This window comes from Mauremys reevesii, linkage group 11 (genome assembly GCF_016161935.1).
Source record: "Mauremys reevesii isolate NIE-2019 linkage group 11, ASM1616193v1, whole genome shotgun sequence".
In the NCBI taxonomy this organism is placed as follows: Eukaryota; Metazoa; Chordata; order Testudines; family Geoemydidae; genus Mauremys; species Mauremys reevesii.
The window spans coordinates 38,507,034-38,523,766 of record NC_052633.1 but is presented as its reverse complement, the minus strand read 5'-3'; the positions used below and the strand labels follow the sequence as shown (position 1 = coordinate 38,523,766).

The following is a 16,733-nucleotide window of genomic DNA, read 5'->3' as shown; positions in this document are numbered from 1 at the left end:
TTTTGATAGCAGTAGTATCTTTTGCAGGTGCACAGAGTATTTTCTTCATGTCAGTTTACTCAACTAACTCAGTTCAACACCTAGTTCATAAAAACTAGGTGTGAAGATGAGACCTACTAGTTCTAAAATCTTGAAGGACTCAGTGACCAGAAATAATCAGCTCAATTCATTAAGTACAGATAATAATTCCTGTGTTTGATCAGTTTTTAAATGCAAAACATGTTTTGATAAACTCTTCTCTTTTGCTTCCCAGGACACTGAAAGCACTTATTTAATAAAAAATTTTTGTTCTTGTTCATTTTTAATTGAATTTTCACCCAACTAGACCTTGACACAAATCACAAGTAAAAAAAATGTTGTAATTAAGAAATGCTGTCAACATTTTCTAGTATAAAATTTAATTTTACATTTTAATGTGAAATTTATGAGTCTGAATAAATGTAAATGTAACTATATAATTGCTTAAATAAATGTGTATATAGTGCCTCCTCCTGCTTAGCAAAAAGAAGCACCAAATGTAGTATAAAGATCATATTTAATCCACTGAAATCAGCATGTTTTAATGGTTACCATCCAATGACACTCAACCTTTCTTTAGGAAAATAGCTAAAAAGTATAAATTCAAATCATGATTAAAATCAATGGTTTAAATCAAGGTTTCCTGATTGCTGATTTAAATCGTGATTAAAATCAGCGACTCAAATTGCTTTAATATAAAACAGAGTCGACTGATTTAAAAAGTTTGTAAGGAAATTCACTTAACCTTAGCATTTTTTTTTAAATGTAGGAAATATTTAGGTTTAATTTGTATTTGTAAAGGTTGAATAAGGGTAACCCTCTAAGTCAGAGCCTCAAAAAGTTGTTTTGCCATTGATTTAACTAACTAGTACATTGGAACTGCCACACTAAAACAAATCAGTGGTCCATTCAGTCCAGTACCCTGCCTATGACAGTAGCTAGTACCAGATGCTAAAGGAGAAGGTGCCAACAACTACAACCATGGTATAACCAGCTCATATGGGAAGTTTTTTCATAAAATCTTATCAGTTGTTGGCTTATGCCTTGAACTATAAGGGTTTACACTCTCTCTAAAAAAATGTTTAAAGTCTAGCTAATGAAACTGTGGATATTCCCATTTCCCCAATAACCATTTGATTTTTTTTTTAAATCCCCTAAACTCCTCACCTCAGTGACAACTTATAGCAATAAGTTCCACAGGTTCATTATGGATTGTAAAAAAGGTATTTTCTTTTATCAATTTCAAATTGTCTGCCTTTCAGTTTCATTGACTGGCCCTTTGTTCTTATGCTATGTAATAGGTTCATAGGAGTGCTCTATTTATTTTCCCTATGCTATTAATGGTTTTGCAAAGTTCTATGATGGTCTTCTCTGAAATAAAGAGCCCCAGTGTCTCCTCATATGGAAGTTTTTCCAAGCCTGTAATCATTTGTCACCTTTCTCTGAGCCCCTTTTAATTCTGCAATATCTTGTCTGATATGGAATGAGCAGAACTAAACACAGTAGTCCAGTGAGCCTTCACAACTGACTTTTACTGAAAATATTAAATGCCATTATAAGTCTACTCAATTATTCAAGTACCCTAAAATTTTGTTAGCTTTTTTTATCACTGTGCATTGAGTAGAGATTTTCATTGGGCTGGATGTCCACAATGACATACAGGTATTTCTCCTAAGCGGTTACAGTTAAATTTAGAACCCACCGAGGTGTATGAATAGTTGTAAGGTTATAAACATTGGAAAGAATAATTACATTTGTCAATGGTGAATTTTATTTGCCATCATGCTCTCCATTCAGATAGCACTATCAGTCCTCTCAAATTCCTCAGTCTTCCTCTTGTCTTGACTAACCTAAGTAACTGTATCACCTGCAAAATTTGCTACTTCACTGTTCACATGCTTTTCCAAATTTTGCACAGGATCACTAAAAATAAATAAATAAAAATAAAAAGAGAAAAAGCAATGGCAATCCTAGTGGTTCCTCATGCATGAAGATCACCAGGTTTATTGGATCTTGGTACCGCTAGATGAGGCCTTTTCTATATCCAATACATAACCCTCGTTCAGAAGCTCTATGTCAAATGTCTTGGAAGCAGAGAGCAAAATCTTAGAGATGGTTTGTGATGGTTTGCTTCCCCTCTGAATGCCACCAGATGTGCTGCGATGCCACTGAATCAGCTATTCTGCCAGCCAGGGTCCCCTTTGCCTCGTCTTGCTGGGCTAGGCTCTCAAGCCTCTTCCAGCCAAGCACACAGGCAGGGCCACGCCCAGCTGCACAGGAGAGACAGAGAGATCCTCTCTGGAAGGATTCAGCCTTAGCAGCTTGCACCAACACTCTGGTGCCCACTCCCTTTAAGGGGTACAAAACCAAGGGTTTTATGAAATTCGCTTCCTCCCTCAACGTGGAGGAAGATATACACAATTTCTTGCCATGGCAGTTAGAAATTACATAAACTGAGTTATATTATAAACAAGAAATAAGTTTAACAACTAAAAAAGGTGAATTTTAAGTGGTAAAAGTGGTAACAAACAAAACAAAGCAGATTACTGAGCAAATAAACGAAAGTACACAAGCTAAGCTCAATATACTTAAGAAACAGGTTACAAAATGTAATTTCTTACCCTAAATGTTATTTTAGGCAGGTTGCAAACTTTCTGTGGTTCAGAGTTCCAGTTATATTTCATTTCAGACTGGACCCATCTCAGTCTGGACTCCCCCGCACCTTCCCTTCAGGTGGCTTTAGCAGTCTTTCTTCTTGGTCAGACAAGCCACAGAGAAAAGGATTCCCGTTTGCCTTCCTCTCCACCCTTAAATAAGATTTACACAAGGCAGGAATCCTTTGTTTCCCAAACTTCACCCCGACCTTACCTTCCACTGGAAAGTTACAAGAAGTCCCAGGTAATGACAAGATCACCTAACATAGGAGTGTCACAGTTATGTCCCCAGATGCCTCCCAGGAGGGAGAGAGATTAGTATCTTCATGGTTTTGTTTTTCCTTCCTGATGGCTCATTAAATTTGATGGCCTGTTGTCTGGTGGGTGTCTTCCCATCCAGTTGTAATTGTTACATAGTCCATATTTCTAACTTTAGATACAAAAATGATACACGCATACAAACTGGATAATCACATGATCACATCCTGGAATACTCAAGAAGCTGACTGAGGAGATATCTGAGCCATTAGCAATTATCTTTGCAAAGTCATGGAAGATAGACATCCCAGAAGAATGGAAAAGGGCAAATATAGTACCCATCTACAAAAAGGGTAATAAGGACAACCTGGGGAATTACAGATCAGTCAGCTTCAACTTCTGTACCCAGAAAGATAATGGAGTAATTAACTAAGCAATCAATTTATAAACACCTAGAAGATGATAAGGTGATAAGTAACAGTCAGCATGGATTTGTGAAGAACAAATCGCGTCAAACCAACCTAATAGCTTTCTTTGACAGGGTAACAAGTCTTGTGGACGGGAGGAAGCAATAGATGTGGTATATCTTGACTTTAGTAAGGCTTTTGATACGGTCTCACATGACTTTTTCATAAACAAACTAGGGAAATAAGACCTAGATGGAAACTATAAGGAGGGTGCATAACTGGTTGGAAAATCGTTCCCAGAGAGTAGTTATCAGGGGTTCAAAGTCATGCTGGAAAGGGCATAATGAGCGGGGTCCCGTAGGGATCAGTTCTGGCTCCGGTTCTGTTCAATATCTTCATCAATGATTTAGATAATGGCATACAGAGTACACTTATAAAGTTTGCCGATGATACCAACCCGGGAGGGCTTGCAAGTGCTTTGAAAGATAGGATTAAAATTCATAATGATCTGGACAAACTGGAGAAATTCATTAAGGACAAATGCAAAGTACTCCACTTAGGAAGGAACAATCAGTTGCACACATACAAAATGGGAAATGACTGTCTAGGAAGGTGTACTGCAGAAAGGGATCTGGGGGGGATCATAGTGGATCACAAGCTAAATATGAGTCAACAGTGTAACACTGTTGCAAAAAAAGCAAACATCATTCTGGGACGTATTAGCAGGAGTATTGTAAGCAAGATACAAGAAGTAATTCTTCCACTCTACTCCGCGCTGATTAGGCCTCAACTGAGTATTACGTCCAGTTCTGAGAGCCACATTTCAAAACAGATGTGGACAGATTGGGGAAAGTCCAGAGAAGAGCAACAAAAATGACAAAATGTCTAGAAAACATGACCTATGAGGGAAGATTGAAAAAATTGGGTTTGTTTAGTCTGGAGAAGAGAAGACTGAGAGGGACATAACAGTTTTCAAGTACATAAAAGGCTGTTACAAGAAGGAGGGAGAAAAATTGTTGTTCTTAACCTCTGAGGATAGGACAAGAAGCAATGGGCTTAAATTGTAGCAAGGGCGGTTTAGGTTGGACATTAGGAAAACCACTCTGAAGAGTTAGGAAGTTTAAGCACTGGAATAAGTTGCCTAGGGAGGTGGTGGAATCTCCATCATTGGGGATTTTTAAGAGCAGGTTGGACAAACACCTGTCAGGGATGGTCTAGATAATACTTAGTCCTGCCTTGAGTACAGGTGACTGGACTAGATGACCTCTCAAGGTCCCTTCCAGTTCTATGATTCAGTAAATCATAGCCTTTCCAATGATACCTTACAAGACCCATCTAGCATAAAGTAGATCTCAGTTATATCATATTCATATCATAAGCATATTTTCATAAAGAATATGGAGTGCAACATCACATGGTTAATTATCCAAATTGATAGTCCAGGAGGAAAGGTGGGGGAAGTCCAGTATGCAAGGAACTGAACCAGAATTCAATTTTTTAAACTGGAACAAAGACAGAAGTATTGATTCCAAGAAGCTGAAAATTCCAGCAATTTTACAGTTTCTTCAGGATGGTGTATGCACAGTCCTGACGTACAACTCAGAAGGGTCCAGCTTTTCACCCTAGGAAGTGTCTTCAACTCAGACTGCCACTTTTCTTTGGCTTACCATCCCCCATGTTATCAAATTTAAGAGCAGTTCAATTGACAAAACCTCTGCATCAGCCCATCTTTTCCACTTGAGATCTCCCTATAATACTGTAAACCCTTAAGTTTAGTTCCTCTGAACCTCTCAATTTATTGGATCCATTAATTTTAATAATTAAATGCGTTTCTTGTTGGCAACTACATCCGCTGGGTGGATATCTGAAACCACTGCATTCTCCATGGAAGAACTGTACCATATTTTCATGAGGCAAAGTAGCTCTTAGAACAGCTTCTGATTAAACTTCAAAATGAACACTCCACTCTGTATTTCCCAAGATACTGTACTGCTTTCATTTTGTTCTAATACAGCCCAACAGAAAAAAAGCATGGTACTAGCCGGATGAAACACTCTCTCTAAGCAATGAATATAAGAAACTATGTCCCTATTCCTTTAATACTACTCAAAGCATGAAGGAAAGCAGTCATTAAAAACTCCTGTAAGGAAGAGGATATATTATATTGCTGAAACATGTGTCTACCTCATTTCCTGAGAGGATCAGGGCCCATATCACAAGGTTAATGAAAACCTCTTGCAAAATAAGTATTGACTTCAGTGGATATGATATGGTAAGCAACAACTTGATTTTCAAATCATTCACTAGATGTTACAAAATGGATCTTCAAGCATCGACAGGAGGGTGTTCCAGTCAACAGTCCCTAAGTAGATATTTCAAAGGCTTCAATCAGGGCTATCTGTCCTTACCTCTTCCCCCCTAATTTATTTTCCACTACTCACAACTTGTCTATCAGGGAGGAACAGTGGAAAAATTATCAAGAATGGAAAACCTACTTATCTGCTAATTTCCTTTATTCTAGTAATCTCTCTGCCAATTTGGCCCACTCAGTGGAAGGCAAAATATGTGTTTTTCATTAAAATATTACGCTTTTATGGCAGTGCGTACATTTTTTTTTTTTAATAAATGTGTTAAAATAGAAAGTTTTTATTAAGTAATGTGTTTTATGATTTGGAATAGCTTCTGGAAGGCAGACAGAACCAATATCACCTGAAAATGTTACAGCCACCCCAAGGCCTGTATATAGAGGAAGGTACAATATGGTCAATCGAGGATTAGTGGACAGATTGTTAATTTCCTTTCTTTTAGTAGGTGAGTAATTTTTTTCATTCTAGGCACATTTACCATGCACGTATCTGCCTCCATGTTACACAGTTGCCTAATGTTTTTTAGATCTTAAATTACTCTAAGTAATTTAGAAAATGTTACTGGCAAATTTTTCCACTTCACTGTTCATCCTCTTCCAGATAATACATTAAATACTTCCTAGGTTCACCATACTAGGAATTTAATTCCATGTTGAACACTGTATATTTATTCCTACCTCTTATTTTCTATCCTTTCCCTTCAACAATTTCCAGTGAAAGACAGAAGTTTACTTCTCATCTCATGACTTAGTTTCCTTTATGGCACTTTAAACCAGGTTATTTTGCAACAAAAAAGTTTAAAAACAGACATTTATTTCTCCAAGAGAATTTTATAAAGAAAAGTAACATTTTCCAAAATGTGAAAGAGCAGTGCAATTGTTTAAAAAATAAGCAGACCAACTGATACAAGCTGTATGGATGGGATAGGAGGAGGTAGAAAGGATTGTTCCTCCACCATTAAATATAATTGGTAGGCATTAAATTTCATTAGATAGTTAGAATCCAGCCCACTGAAGTACCATTTAATGTCATTTTGTCCAGAGAATAAACTTGCAGTATTAGTAATCTATCATCTTTGATGTACGGCATTAAACTCTACAACACCACCAGTTTTAAGACAAACACTTGAAACACTTCCTCGGGTCACTAAGAGAAATTTCTGTACTCTGTGACAATACCTGCTTATGGTTCAGTGCAGAAGAAAACAAAATCATTTGCACATTATGTATCCGCTATGACAAGACCATTTTTGTACAGCCAAGTATACAGACCACTTCAGTGCTAGCACTCCAGAGATAAGCTGAATCAGTAGATTACAAAACAGCTGTTGGCTGAGGATATAAAAATAATAGTCTATTGCAATAGAGTGCAATCATTATCTGCCTTAACACAGCTTGTTAACTGGTGAAGGAAATACTTCCCTTACAAAATATTTAATTTGGTTCCTTTTTCAATTACTCTACGAGAAAAAGACCATATACTTCTCTTGAATTATGACTATTAGTGAGCAGCATGATTATAATCTGTTCAGCCTTCTCACATTCTTTGCATCCTAAAATATGAAAGCCCTAATACAGTAACTCACCAGAATGTTCACAACCTGTTATTTTGCTTGAACATTCAGCTCACCTTTGGAAAAGGTCAGGCCATTGCTGAAACTTTGCAAGAGTTAATTGACATCAGCTAAATGAATAACTCTAAGGTCATGGCCCAAGGAAATGATGAGCTAAACTTGCAGTACGTGTACAGATAAATTTTTCTAAAATATGTACTCTAATTCAAATAGGAATTATTTCAGGGAACTTCTGTGGCCTGTACTATACAGGAGGTCACATTAGATTATCACAATGGTCCTTTCTGGCCTTGGAATCTTAAGACTCTATTAAGGACAAATAATATGCTTGAAATGTAATACTACAGTACCCACAGATTAGCTCTTCTGCATACCCGGACAACTGACATGGCTCCTTTATTACTTATGTGAAGGCAATGTCTTAGACTCCCTGGAATTATACATTTGAGACTCTCTCCCTTTGGAAATAGATAAACAGAGGTGTTTAATTTAAGCTTCTGTCTGCTCTCTGTATAGATGCTAAAGAACCTATGACACTTAAGAAAAAGGGGATTTTATCCCAGTAGTCTTAGTCAAAACTTCCCCCTTCCCTACTTCATTAATATACAGCATGCTGTCTGACTGCAACTGACCACCCTAGCAGGGAGTTTGCTATTTTTCAGCAGTGCTATATGTACATGATTTCTAAAGTGCTTTTGGATCTTTTAGCATGAGAAGCCTATCAAGGTACTCTGGCTAGGCTAGTCTGTTATTTTAAAACTTGAAATACTGTGATAAACTTAAGGCAAACCAATGTTTGGATATATACTTGAAAATATTTCAGAGGGAGAGACGTGGTCTAAGGAGACTGAACACAGAACTTGGTGCTAGAAATCCATGACTTTGATACAGACTCTCAGGCCTTGGCAAGACAAATTCTGTCTCAGTTTCTCCTTCTGAAAAAAATGAAGATATATCAACCTAATAATGCTATGAGGGTTCAATTAATATTTGTAGAGCACTATTTTTCATAGTTTTAAGTATTAAACAAAATCTTCATTTTCCATTTTAGATGCAGATTACACAGTAATTAGCATGATACATATTGTACGTATGATGAATAAGAAAGTCCAGTCTCCATATAAAAGGAGTTGTATCAAGAAAACAGTAAACAGAGCCGTACCCTAGGTGTCTAACGCTTAGATTTTGTCATCTAACTTCATGCTCATGTTGTGACCCCAAAGCCTGACATGAACTGAAGTCAGAGTACCATTTTAATTATATGGACTTTAAGTAGTCCTGCCACCCTCTGCACAGAGGTTGCCACTATTCAATCATCTGTATTTAAACCCTGTTCCAAAAGAACATAACCCACAACATCTCCATTTTGTAAAACTTTCCTAACCTTGCTACAGTATGGACTAGGTATCCTGAATATCACAGTAATACTATCTTGCTAAAATTTTTAACTAACTAGTCTCATAGCATACAATTAATCTTACACTAAGAATACATTTTACATTAGAGTAAGTAGCTTTTCCTTTTCCAAGCAGATAATTGAATACTGTTCAATTATGTTGAATAATGTTCAACACTAATTAAAAAAAAAAAAAAGAGCATTTTGACCCAAAGGCCCTCAAAAAACCTTTATGACTTACCTTTGGCCTCTCTTCCTTTCCCTTTTGATTCTCTGTGCCTAACATTCTTGAAATATGCTTGAGGAGAACTGGGAGTTACATCATCACTGGGAGGAGAGTAAGTAGTACTCGTGCTGTTTTCATTGTTTGGTTTGTGTGTAGGAGAAGAGTGAGTGGAAACAGAAGGACTTGACTCTAACAAACTCTCTGTGCTTTCCACTGGTTCAGACTTTTCAATCCTTTGATCTGCATCATTCAACTGGGATAAAGTTAGCTTTTCTGTTACTTCTAAAGACTTGACTTGACATGCTGTACCAATTTCTCTATTGTGGATAGCATCCTCTATATCCTCATCCTATAAATATATTTTAAAATAAAAGAGGTTATGGTAAATATAGTATTCAATTGTGCAGTCATAACATTTATGGTAAAAGCTTTTAAAAAAAATAAAGCATTACAAAAATCAATCTTAAAACTTAATATGCCAAAGAAATTATGTCGACTCTTTTCTGTTTAAAACATAGGAGTTTATTTTTCCTCAATGCACATGGAGATTGACCTTATAAACTACCTTTATTGTAATACAACATTTTAATTTTAATAAAAACAGACTTTGCATATTCCTCAAGCTTTTATGATCTGGGCACATAGATTATACTGGGATAAGGGGCCTGCATATAGACAGATAATTATACTATCACAATACACAGAGAGCAGTCATCAGTAACTAAATTCTGATTTTATTAATCACTTAGAGTTATCATCTGGAGTGAATTTTCAACTTTCTCCTCTTTCTACAGCTTCAAAAACCAAAATTTCCTCTTCATCTAAGCCAGTGAAACCCTCAGATATGCCTTTGTCATCTCTTGAAAATGGTGATTTAATGAATTGTGTCATCTTCCAAGGCTCCTCTCGGGTCCAACTAAATAATTCTACTAAAATCATTCAACTTCTGCCATGTCATACACTCCTGAAATTCTTTAACTGGCTTCCCCGCACCATCTGCATCAAGATCACATTTTTTGACCTGACCTTCAAGGCTTAGCCAGAATGTTCTGCTCACAACTCCAGTCTCTTTCCTTTCTATTTCCCCTCTCAGTTTTCCCAGTCAAGAAGCCCCTTTTTTGAAATCTGGTCTTTTTGACATCCACAGTGTGGAGAAGGGCTTCACCAGAACACACATGCCAGCACGCAAAGAATGTTGACAGGACATTAAGGTGGAATGCCTACATTCTCTTAAGAAAAAAAAAAAAAAAAAAAAAAAAAAAGGAAGGGTCTCTAACACCACCTTCTCTTTCCACAACTTGGTATAAGATAAAGCAGTAACTATGGCCTAAAGCTCACCTTTTGCAAGCTTATGTCACTGCCACTAGGATAATGACTTTCCACATAAGAAATGTAAGGTCACAGAAAAGGAGCAGTCATCAGTTGCCAGGACTACACAAATATGCCACAATACAGTTTTGTATTGATGGGTCAGTTTGTCTAGGTTTGTGAACACAAGCACTCCCAGCCTGTGCGGAAGGACTACTGCCAAGCATTTCATGAAAACATGGCCCAAAAAAAAACCACATTTTTCTTTTTTGCTAAACAAATGACAACAAAAACCCATGAAATTTAAACAGGAACTGACAAAGAAAGGCAAATAATTTTAGAAAAAGGATATACTATGAGCCAGAACTGAGGTAAACAATCAGGTACAAGGAACTCCTTCTCCAGAAGAGGAAAGCAAAACTGGCTTGAAACACATGGGCAGCAAAATATATAGCCAGCTACACTCCCTCTAAACTGCGCAGCTGCCAAAAAGAGTCAACCGAGTGCCGCACACTTGATTAGCAGAGACATGCACATCCAGCAACATGTGTTCAGGTGCCCCTCCTCTCGCTGCCCTGCAGCTGCGTTGCTCCGGCCCAGCTGCTCCCACAACCATCCTGCTCGCGGGGGAAGAAGGAGGTGCTGATGTCAGGGTGTCCCTCTCCTCCCTACCCACATGCCCCATCTCTGCAGAGTGGGGAAGGGGAGACAGGGCTCAGAAGCAGGACAGAGCTGCTGTGGTCTGAACGAGCCTTCTGGTGAGTGCCTCTCTGCTTAAAGGAGACAGTGCACGGTCTTTCACACTTTCCCAGCTCTCACACATTCACCTCCCAACACATACGTGTGTTATTATTGTCTTCTTGGTACTTCCTGCAATGCATATATATTCTCTATAATTCTATTCTTTCAAAGTGCTGTCATTTTAGTTTTTTGAATGGTGTATGCATTTAATAATTTAATTTCTCTCTCATGCTTAAATTTAATTGAGTAGTGAGTTCTAAAATGCCTAACTTGTCCTGGTTGGAGTAATTTTATATTTTTAAAAAGTTACCATAGGGATATTTATATTTAGGTTTTCTGTTTCTACTGGTGGCACACATCACCTCAATTATTGGTACACATAAAATTCATTCTGCAAATGCATGGAAAAAATTAGAGGGAACACTGATAGCTGGGGGGGAATTACATGTAATGTCTGCTAGTGGGTTTGGTCCATGCGCTACTCAGACTACTGCTGCCTGGTATGGCCCAAGAATGGTCTTTGAGCTTTGGAAGTTCTGTTGGTTTTGGGGCTAAGTGAGTATTAATCTAGGATTGGAAAACCTGTTTCTGGTGGCTTCAGACAGATATCTAGCTGCTGTCTAACAAAATGGTCAAAATGATTACTGGCTAGAGCTATGCCTTCTCATTTCCTGAGATGGAGAAGTATGAAAGGATAAATCTGTGCATGCCACCACAATGAAGATGAAGTTCCAAGTTCGTACAATTACCAAGAGCAGTGATCCATCCAGGCAATACTCAAAGAACGTAAGACAAGGAATAGAAACTGAGAAAGCCTAGCCACACTAAATTTTACTGTTGGCAATGCAAGGCTAGACAATAAAATGATTTGAAGCTAAATCATATTCTCTAACGTGTATCAGAATACTATATTGACACCCTCTTTCTTGTGGAATCAAGTGGCCTTTACAAAGAGACAGATAGATTTTATTTTAAACCAAATTTTGGAAGATATAACAAGCTACAAACAGAGAATTAAAGGTTAGCAAGCAAGCATATTTCAAATAGAAAAATTACCAGACTACTTGTTTAAATTTATCACTTATATTCATGTTAACAGTTGTTTTTCACACAGACTGTTTTTAAAGTTATGCACAGAGGGTGAACTTTGAAAGAATTGTTCACCCAACCTAGCATGAGAATCTGTGATACTTCTGCACGCTCTGAATAAAGTATGTTCAAGGTTCTTGGTGTGCTGCACTTCCCCCTACAGTACTGCAGTATTAAAAATAACATTTATCACAATATTTATACTTATTTCCCCACTCTTACCTACTTTATATGCTTATTTAAAATATTAAATACAAAATAAGAATCATAAGTTTTGGCTGATTTGATCTGGTTTAGTTTAAGAAACGTCAAAGTTGTGTGTTGAACACCTTACACATTTCTAGCTTAATGATAACTAATTCTTTAGAGGATTTACTGATTCTAGTCAGAAGTCACAAAGTAGAACTTAATTTTGGATAGTTATTCTAAATTGTTAATATAAATGAAAACAGTATACTGAATATATATTATACATAGATATCAGTACCTGTAGAGCTGATTTCTGCTGTCCAGTTCCAAGAGATTCTTTTAGCTTTGATCGAGAAGGTGGCTGACGTTTTACTTTCAGAGCAAGCTGAGCTTTTGCTTTGTGGGCACTAGTATCTAATCTTGGAGTATCCCCCATAAAAGTATCAAAATCTGCAACAAACAAAATAAATACTTACAAAAAGTTGTGCCAGGAAAGTTCTCAAACAAATCAATCTAAGCAAAAGTCAAGTATTTTCTGTTACTTTCAGTATACATCTTCAAAAAGTAAAAACAACATTTCTCTCATCTGCTAATTGTTTACCATTATGACAATACCATTTTATATGAAGGGTGTGTCCCTATATCTGTCAGTCAGAGACATGGCAACCAATCTGAAAGTAGGCTCTTTCAGTCCCTTTTCCTTGTTGAACCTCATCAGATTTCTTTTGGCCCTATCCTCCAATTTGTGTGGGTCACTCTGGACCCTATCCCTACCCTGCAGCATATCTACCTCTCCCCACTCCCACATTTCCTCACTCCCACCTTCCCACACTGGAGCTGAGAATTTCCAAAACTGCAGAAAAACAAGTTAGGCTCCCCCAAGTTTTCCAAAGAGCCACTTTCCCTGAGCATGACACCTGACTGGCAGCAAGAGATCATGAAAACCTGAATCTTATTTGTAGATTCTGACAGCTTCTGGGCAGGAAAGGAGGGACATCTGGGTTCAGAAGAACCAATCTCAACAGTTTTAAGAATGGAGTAATACATTGGCAGTAACTGATCTGTAAAACCCTCTTACCAAAAAACTGGTAGTCCATAATCCAAGATTGATTTTTGCTCTCCTAGACACCTCCTGAGTGTCTTAGTGAGGTTGGAAACTAAGTAGCCTATTCCTTGAGGGAAACCCCATTAGGATTTTCCAAGGAATGAGAGGGAGGGATAGGACAAAGAGCAGGGAAAGGAAAATTTGCATTTGGCCCAGTTCTCCCTTCTTCAGGAAATCCACTTGGGGTGGGGGAGAAAGAGATTTTCCCTTTGAGAGGCAGCACACAGGTCCCTGGAAACAGTGAAGGAGGTGGTTAAGTGTCCTGCTTCAGAGTCTTCTTTGGAGAAGATGGGAAGGGAGCCCCAAAGGAGGAAGAGATGAATAATCTAAAGTTAACCCAAGCAATGGCCCTTAGGTGAAATCTCACAAGCTGATGAACAAGGAGCAGCCTGAGAGATGTCAACCTGCAGGATGATCCTTGTTGTGATTCTCTGAGCTGGTGTCCTCCTCTTTAATATCTGGTTCTTCTGTTCCCAGAGTCCCAAAACTGAACGAGGCTATTCGAGCCTGGTAGGGGCACCCTATTCAGGGTCAATCACGTTCCCCTTCTTCCTTGTGCTCACCATAGCAGAGCTGTAGAAGATGTTTGGGGAGAAGATGGACACACTGAACAGTAAGGACTCACTGCAGGAGTTGAACAGGATGGGCTTTTTTTGGTATCTCTGCCCCCCCCCGTCCAATTCTTTTAAAAGTCTTAAACCTTCTTCTGCTTCGCCAGAGCTCTGAAGTACGGGGTCTCAAGAAAACACAACCACCACATCTAAAGACTAGGCTACTGCTGCTGTTCCAGAAAGAGGCAAGAGAATAAATGGCAGAAGTCTGCCTGCCTTTCACAGATGGGGGTGGGGGAAACTAGGCACAAAAAACTCTAAATCTGGATTGATTGCTACCTGCTTGACAGATGAGAGGACACATGTATATTGGACACGTGACAAAAGCTGGTAACTGCCGCAGATGCCATATGCACTGATATACCATTAAACGTTAAAAGTTGAACATTTCACTTGTTTATGCCAACACCTCAATTTTTTTATTTTTTTTTTTAAATAGGGCCTGCATTTCTCCTCAGAGGAGACCATCCAGGAACTTTGAAGGCTGTAAGTTGAGGGCAGTGTACATGAGTGTCTGTAGAAATTCTACCCGATAATTTTTTAAGAATCATAGCGATGGCAATTCAAATCCTATAACACATGGATGTATCAGAAGAGGTACTTCTAGTAGAGATAAGGAGGTATTAAATGCCACAGTACAAGGCATGATTAGTAAGACCTCATCTAGAATACTCTATACTGTTCTGGTCACCCATGTTCAAGAAAGATGCATTCAAACTGGAACAGGTCCAGAGAAGGACTACTGTGATGATCAGGAGACTGGAGAGTCTATTTGAGAAGAGATATCATTCTCTCTATAAATACATCAGGAAGGTAAACACCAGTAAGGGAGAAGAAATAGCTGAAGGATAATGTTGGCAGAAGAACAAAAGGGTATAAAACTGGCAATGAATAAATTTAGGCTGGAAATTAGAGGAATGTTTCTAAACATCAGAGGAATGAAGCTCTGGGACAGCCTTGCAATAGAAACAGCAAAGGAAGTAACCTACGCAGCATTAAGATGGAGTTTGTTAAGTTTGTGAACTGGATAACATGTTGGGGTTGCCCAGAACAGCAGGGAACTGCACTCGAGAACCGAGGAGGTACCTTCCTGTCCTATGTTCAACACAGAACCTTTTCTGTTTCAGATTTTTTTAGGCCTCAGGTAGCAGCTAACTGCAAATCTCTCCCCTCTACTCCTCCTACAAACACTCCGAACTACACAAAACTTCTGAAACTGGTATGGTAAACCTTGCAAATCCCAACCCCACAGCAACTTTTTACAGGATGGTCTTATGTTATCTTTAAGTCTCACCAGTCTACCCTAACAATTCACTGGCCTATTAGACCAAGGATCATCATCAACTCAGGGCAAAAGTTCTCAACCTTTTCCAGGTTCCCCCCTTCCCCTATTTAGTACTATGGAAGGGGTAGGATGGTTTTGACTCTTGATACCGGTTTGCAATCCCAAGCTTTAGAACTCATGCCTTTGAGTATTAAAAAGAAGCATTTCCCCCCCAAACCCTCCTTCACAGAGTTCTATTTCCACTTTTTTCCTCCAATACCTTGTATTTGTTCAGTTCCACACTGTCCAGTGTCTAAAATGGCCCTAGTAGCTAACATGAAAGGAATCTACTGCAGTTCCTAACAAACCCCTAGCCAGTCAATCAAGACCAAATTTGCACATCTTCATAAATAAAGCTGACCAAAGTCAAAGTCATCCCAATAACCTGATGGGAGTTTAAACATCTTTCCACAGGTATTTAAAGGGAACTGCTAAGTGCAGAATTTCCTGGGGTAGACAAAGCAAAGCAAAAACTAGAGGAGAATGTTACATTCGGTCTCTCTCCAGTGTTAGCATTCTCTCTCCTGCTCATTTTTTGTATCCAAGGAGATAAGACATGGTTAATCAATCACATATAGATAGTGGAGTACAAAACAAATCACCTTAACAAAATAAGGACAAATAGGAGACTCTAGTAAATATACATGACCCTAGAAAAAAGGTCAGGAAATGTTTTCCATTGGAATATACATATGAGCATACTTTGAGTTAGACAGATGAAATATTCATATGGCTGACAAATTTTCATCCTGTAAAACTTTTAGGCATGAATTTGTTTAGTCATTTAGATCCAGCACCAAAACAAGTCCATCCATCCTTCAATACCAAGCAAACAGATGTAGATTCCCTGAAGTCCACAGACTGTGATTGGAACAATGCTTTCCATGAAGATGTGCAAAGCTATAAATAAAAAAAGATGATCCTTTGGAAAGATTCTTAGGAAAATTGGATAAGCCTTCTGATCACCAAACAGAAGTTCAGGAAATGGGATAACACTGCATTAGAAGCTTCTATCAATTTAGGGGTTTCTGGAGAGCCGGTCAGATCTCAATATTTGAGTTAATTGGGTAAACTTTATTTACTAAACTCATAAGATCTTCACATTGAAAGGAAAAAAATTATTCTATTCAGACTTGGTGGTTTTATGACGTGGAAAGTGTATTTCCAACGAGGACACATTATAAATAAAAGTTCTCTCTATCCAAGAAGCCAGTTTCCCGGCAAATAATGACCCAAGACGTTAAAGTAAGCAAATACACTTCTTAAGGTTGTAGCAAAGGTGTTGCCAAAAATGCCTATCTTTTTCCTTTGTGTTTGGTACAGCATTCTGATAAGATCCCTATCATATAATATTGCCCATCATGTAAATCGTCCTTTTCTAGTACATTAAGAAAACATCGAGCCATTCAAAGTAGAACTCAACGCTTGTTTAAAAATAAACAATTTTTTCGCAGGGTACTTAAGCAAA

At 38.1% G+C, this 16,733-nt stretch overlaps 1 protein-coding gene across 8 annotated transcripts in view; it reads right to left on the bottom strand.

Moving 5' to 3' along the window:
* Positions 1-16,733, bottom strand: part of LOC120374412 (neurabin-1-like) — an 84,963-nt gene that overhangs the window by 40,979 nt on the left and 27,251 nt on the right. For all 8 annotated transcript variants that reach the window (XR_005586076.1, XM_039494053.1, XM_039494057.1 and 5 more), the window contains 2 exons: positions 12,524-12,675; positions 8,914-9,247 (listed from right to left, as the gene is read on the bottom strand). Coding sequence is in view for 7 of the 8 variants with exons in the window: in XM_039494053.1 (XP_039349987.1) it covers positions 8,914-9,247; positions 12,524-12,675 (486 nt within the window). In the remaining variant the exon portion in view is untranslated. The remainder of the gene's footprint in view (positions 1-8,913; positions 9,248-12,523; positions 12,676-16,733) is intronic.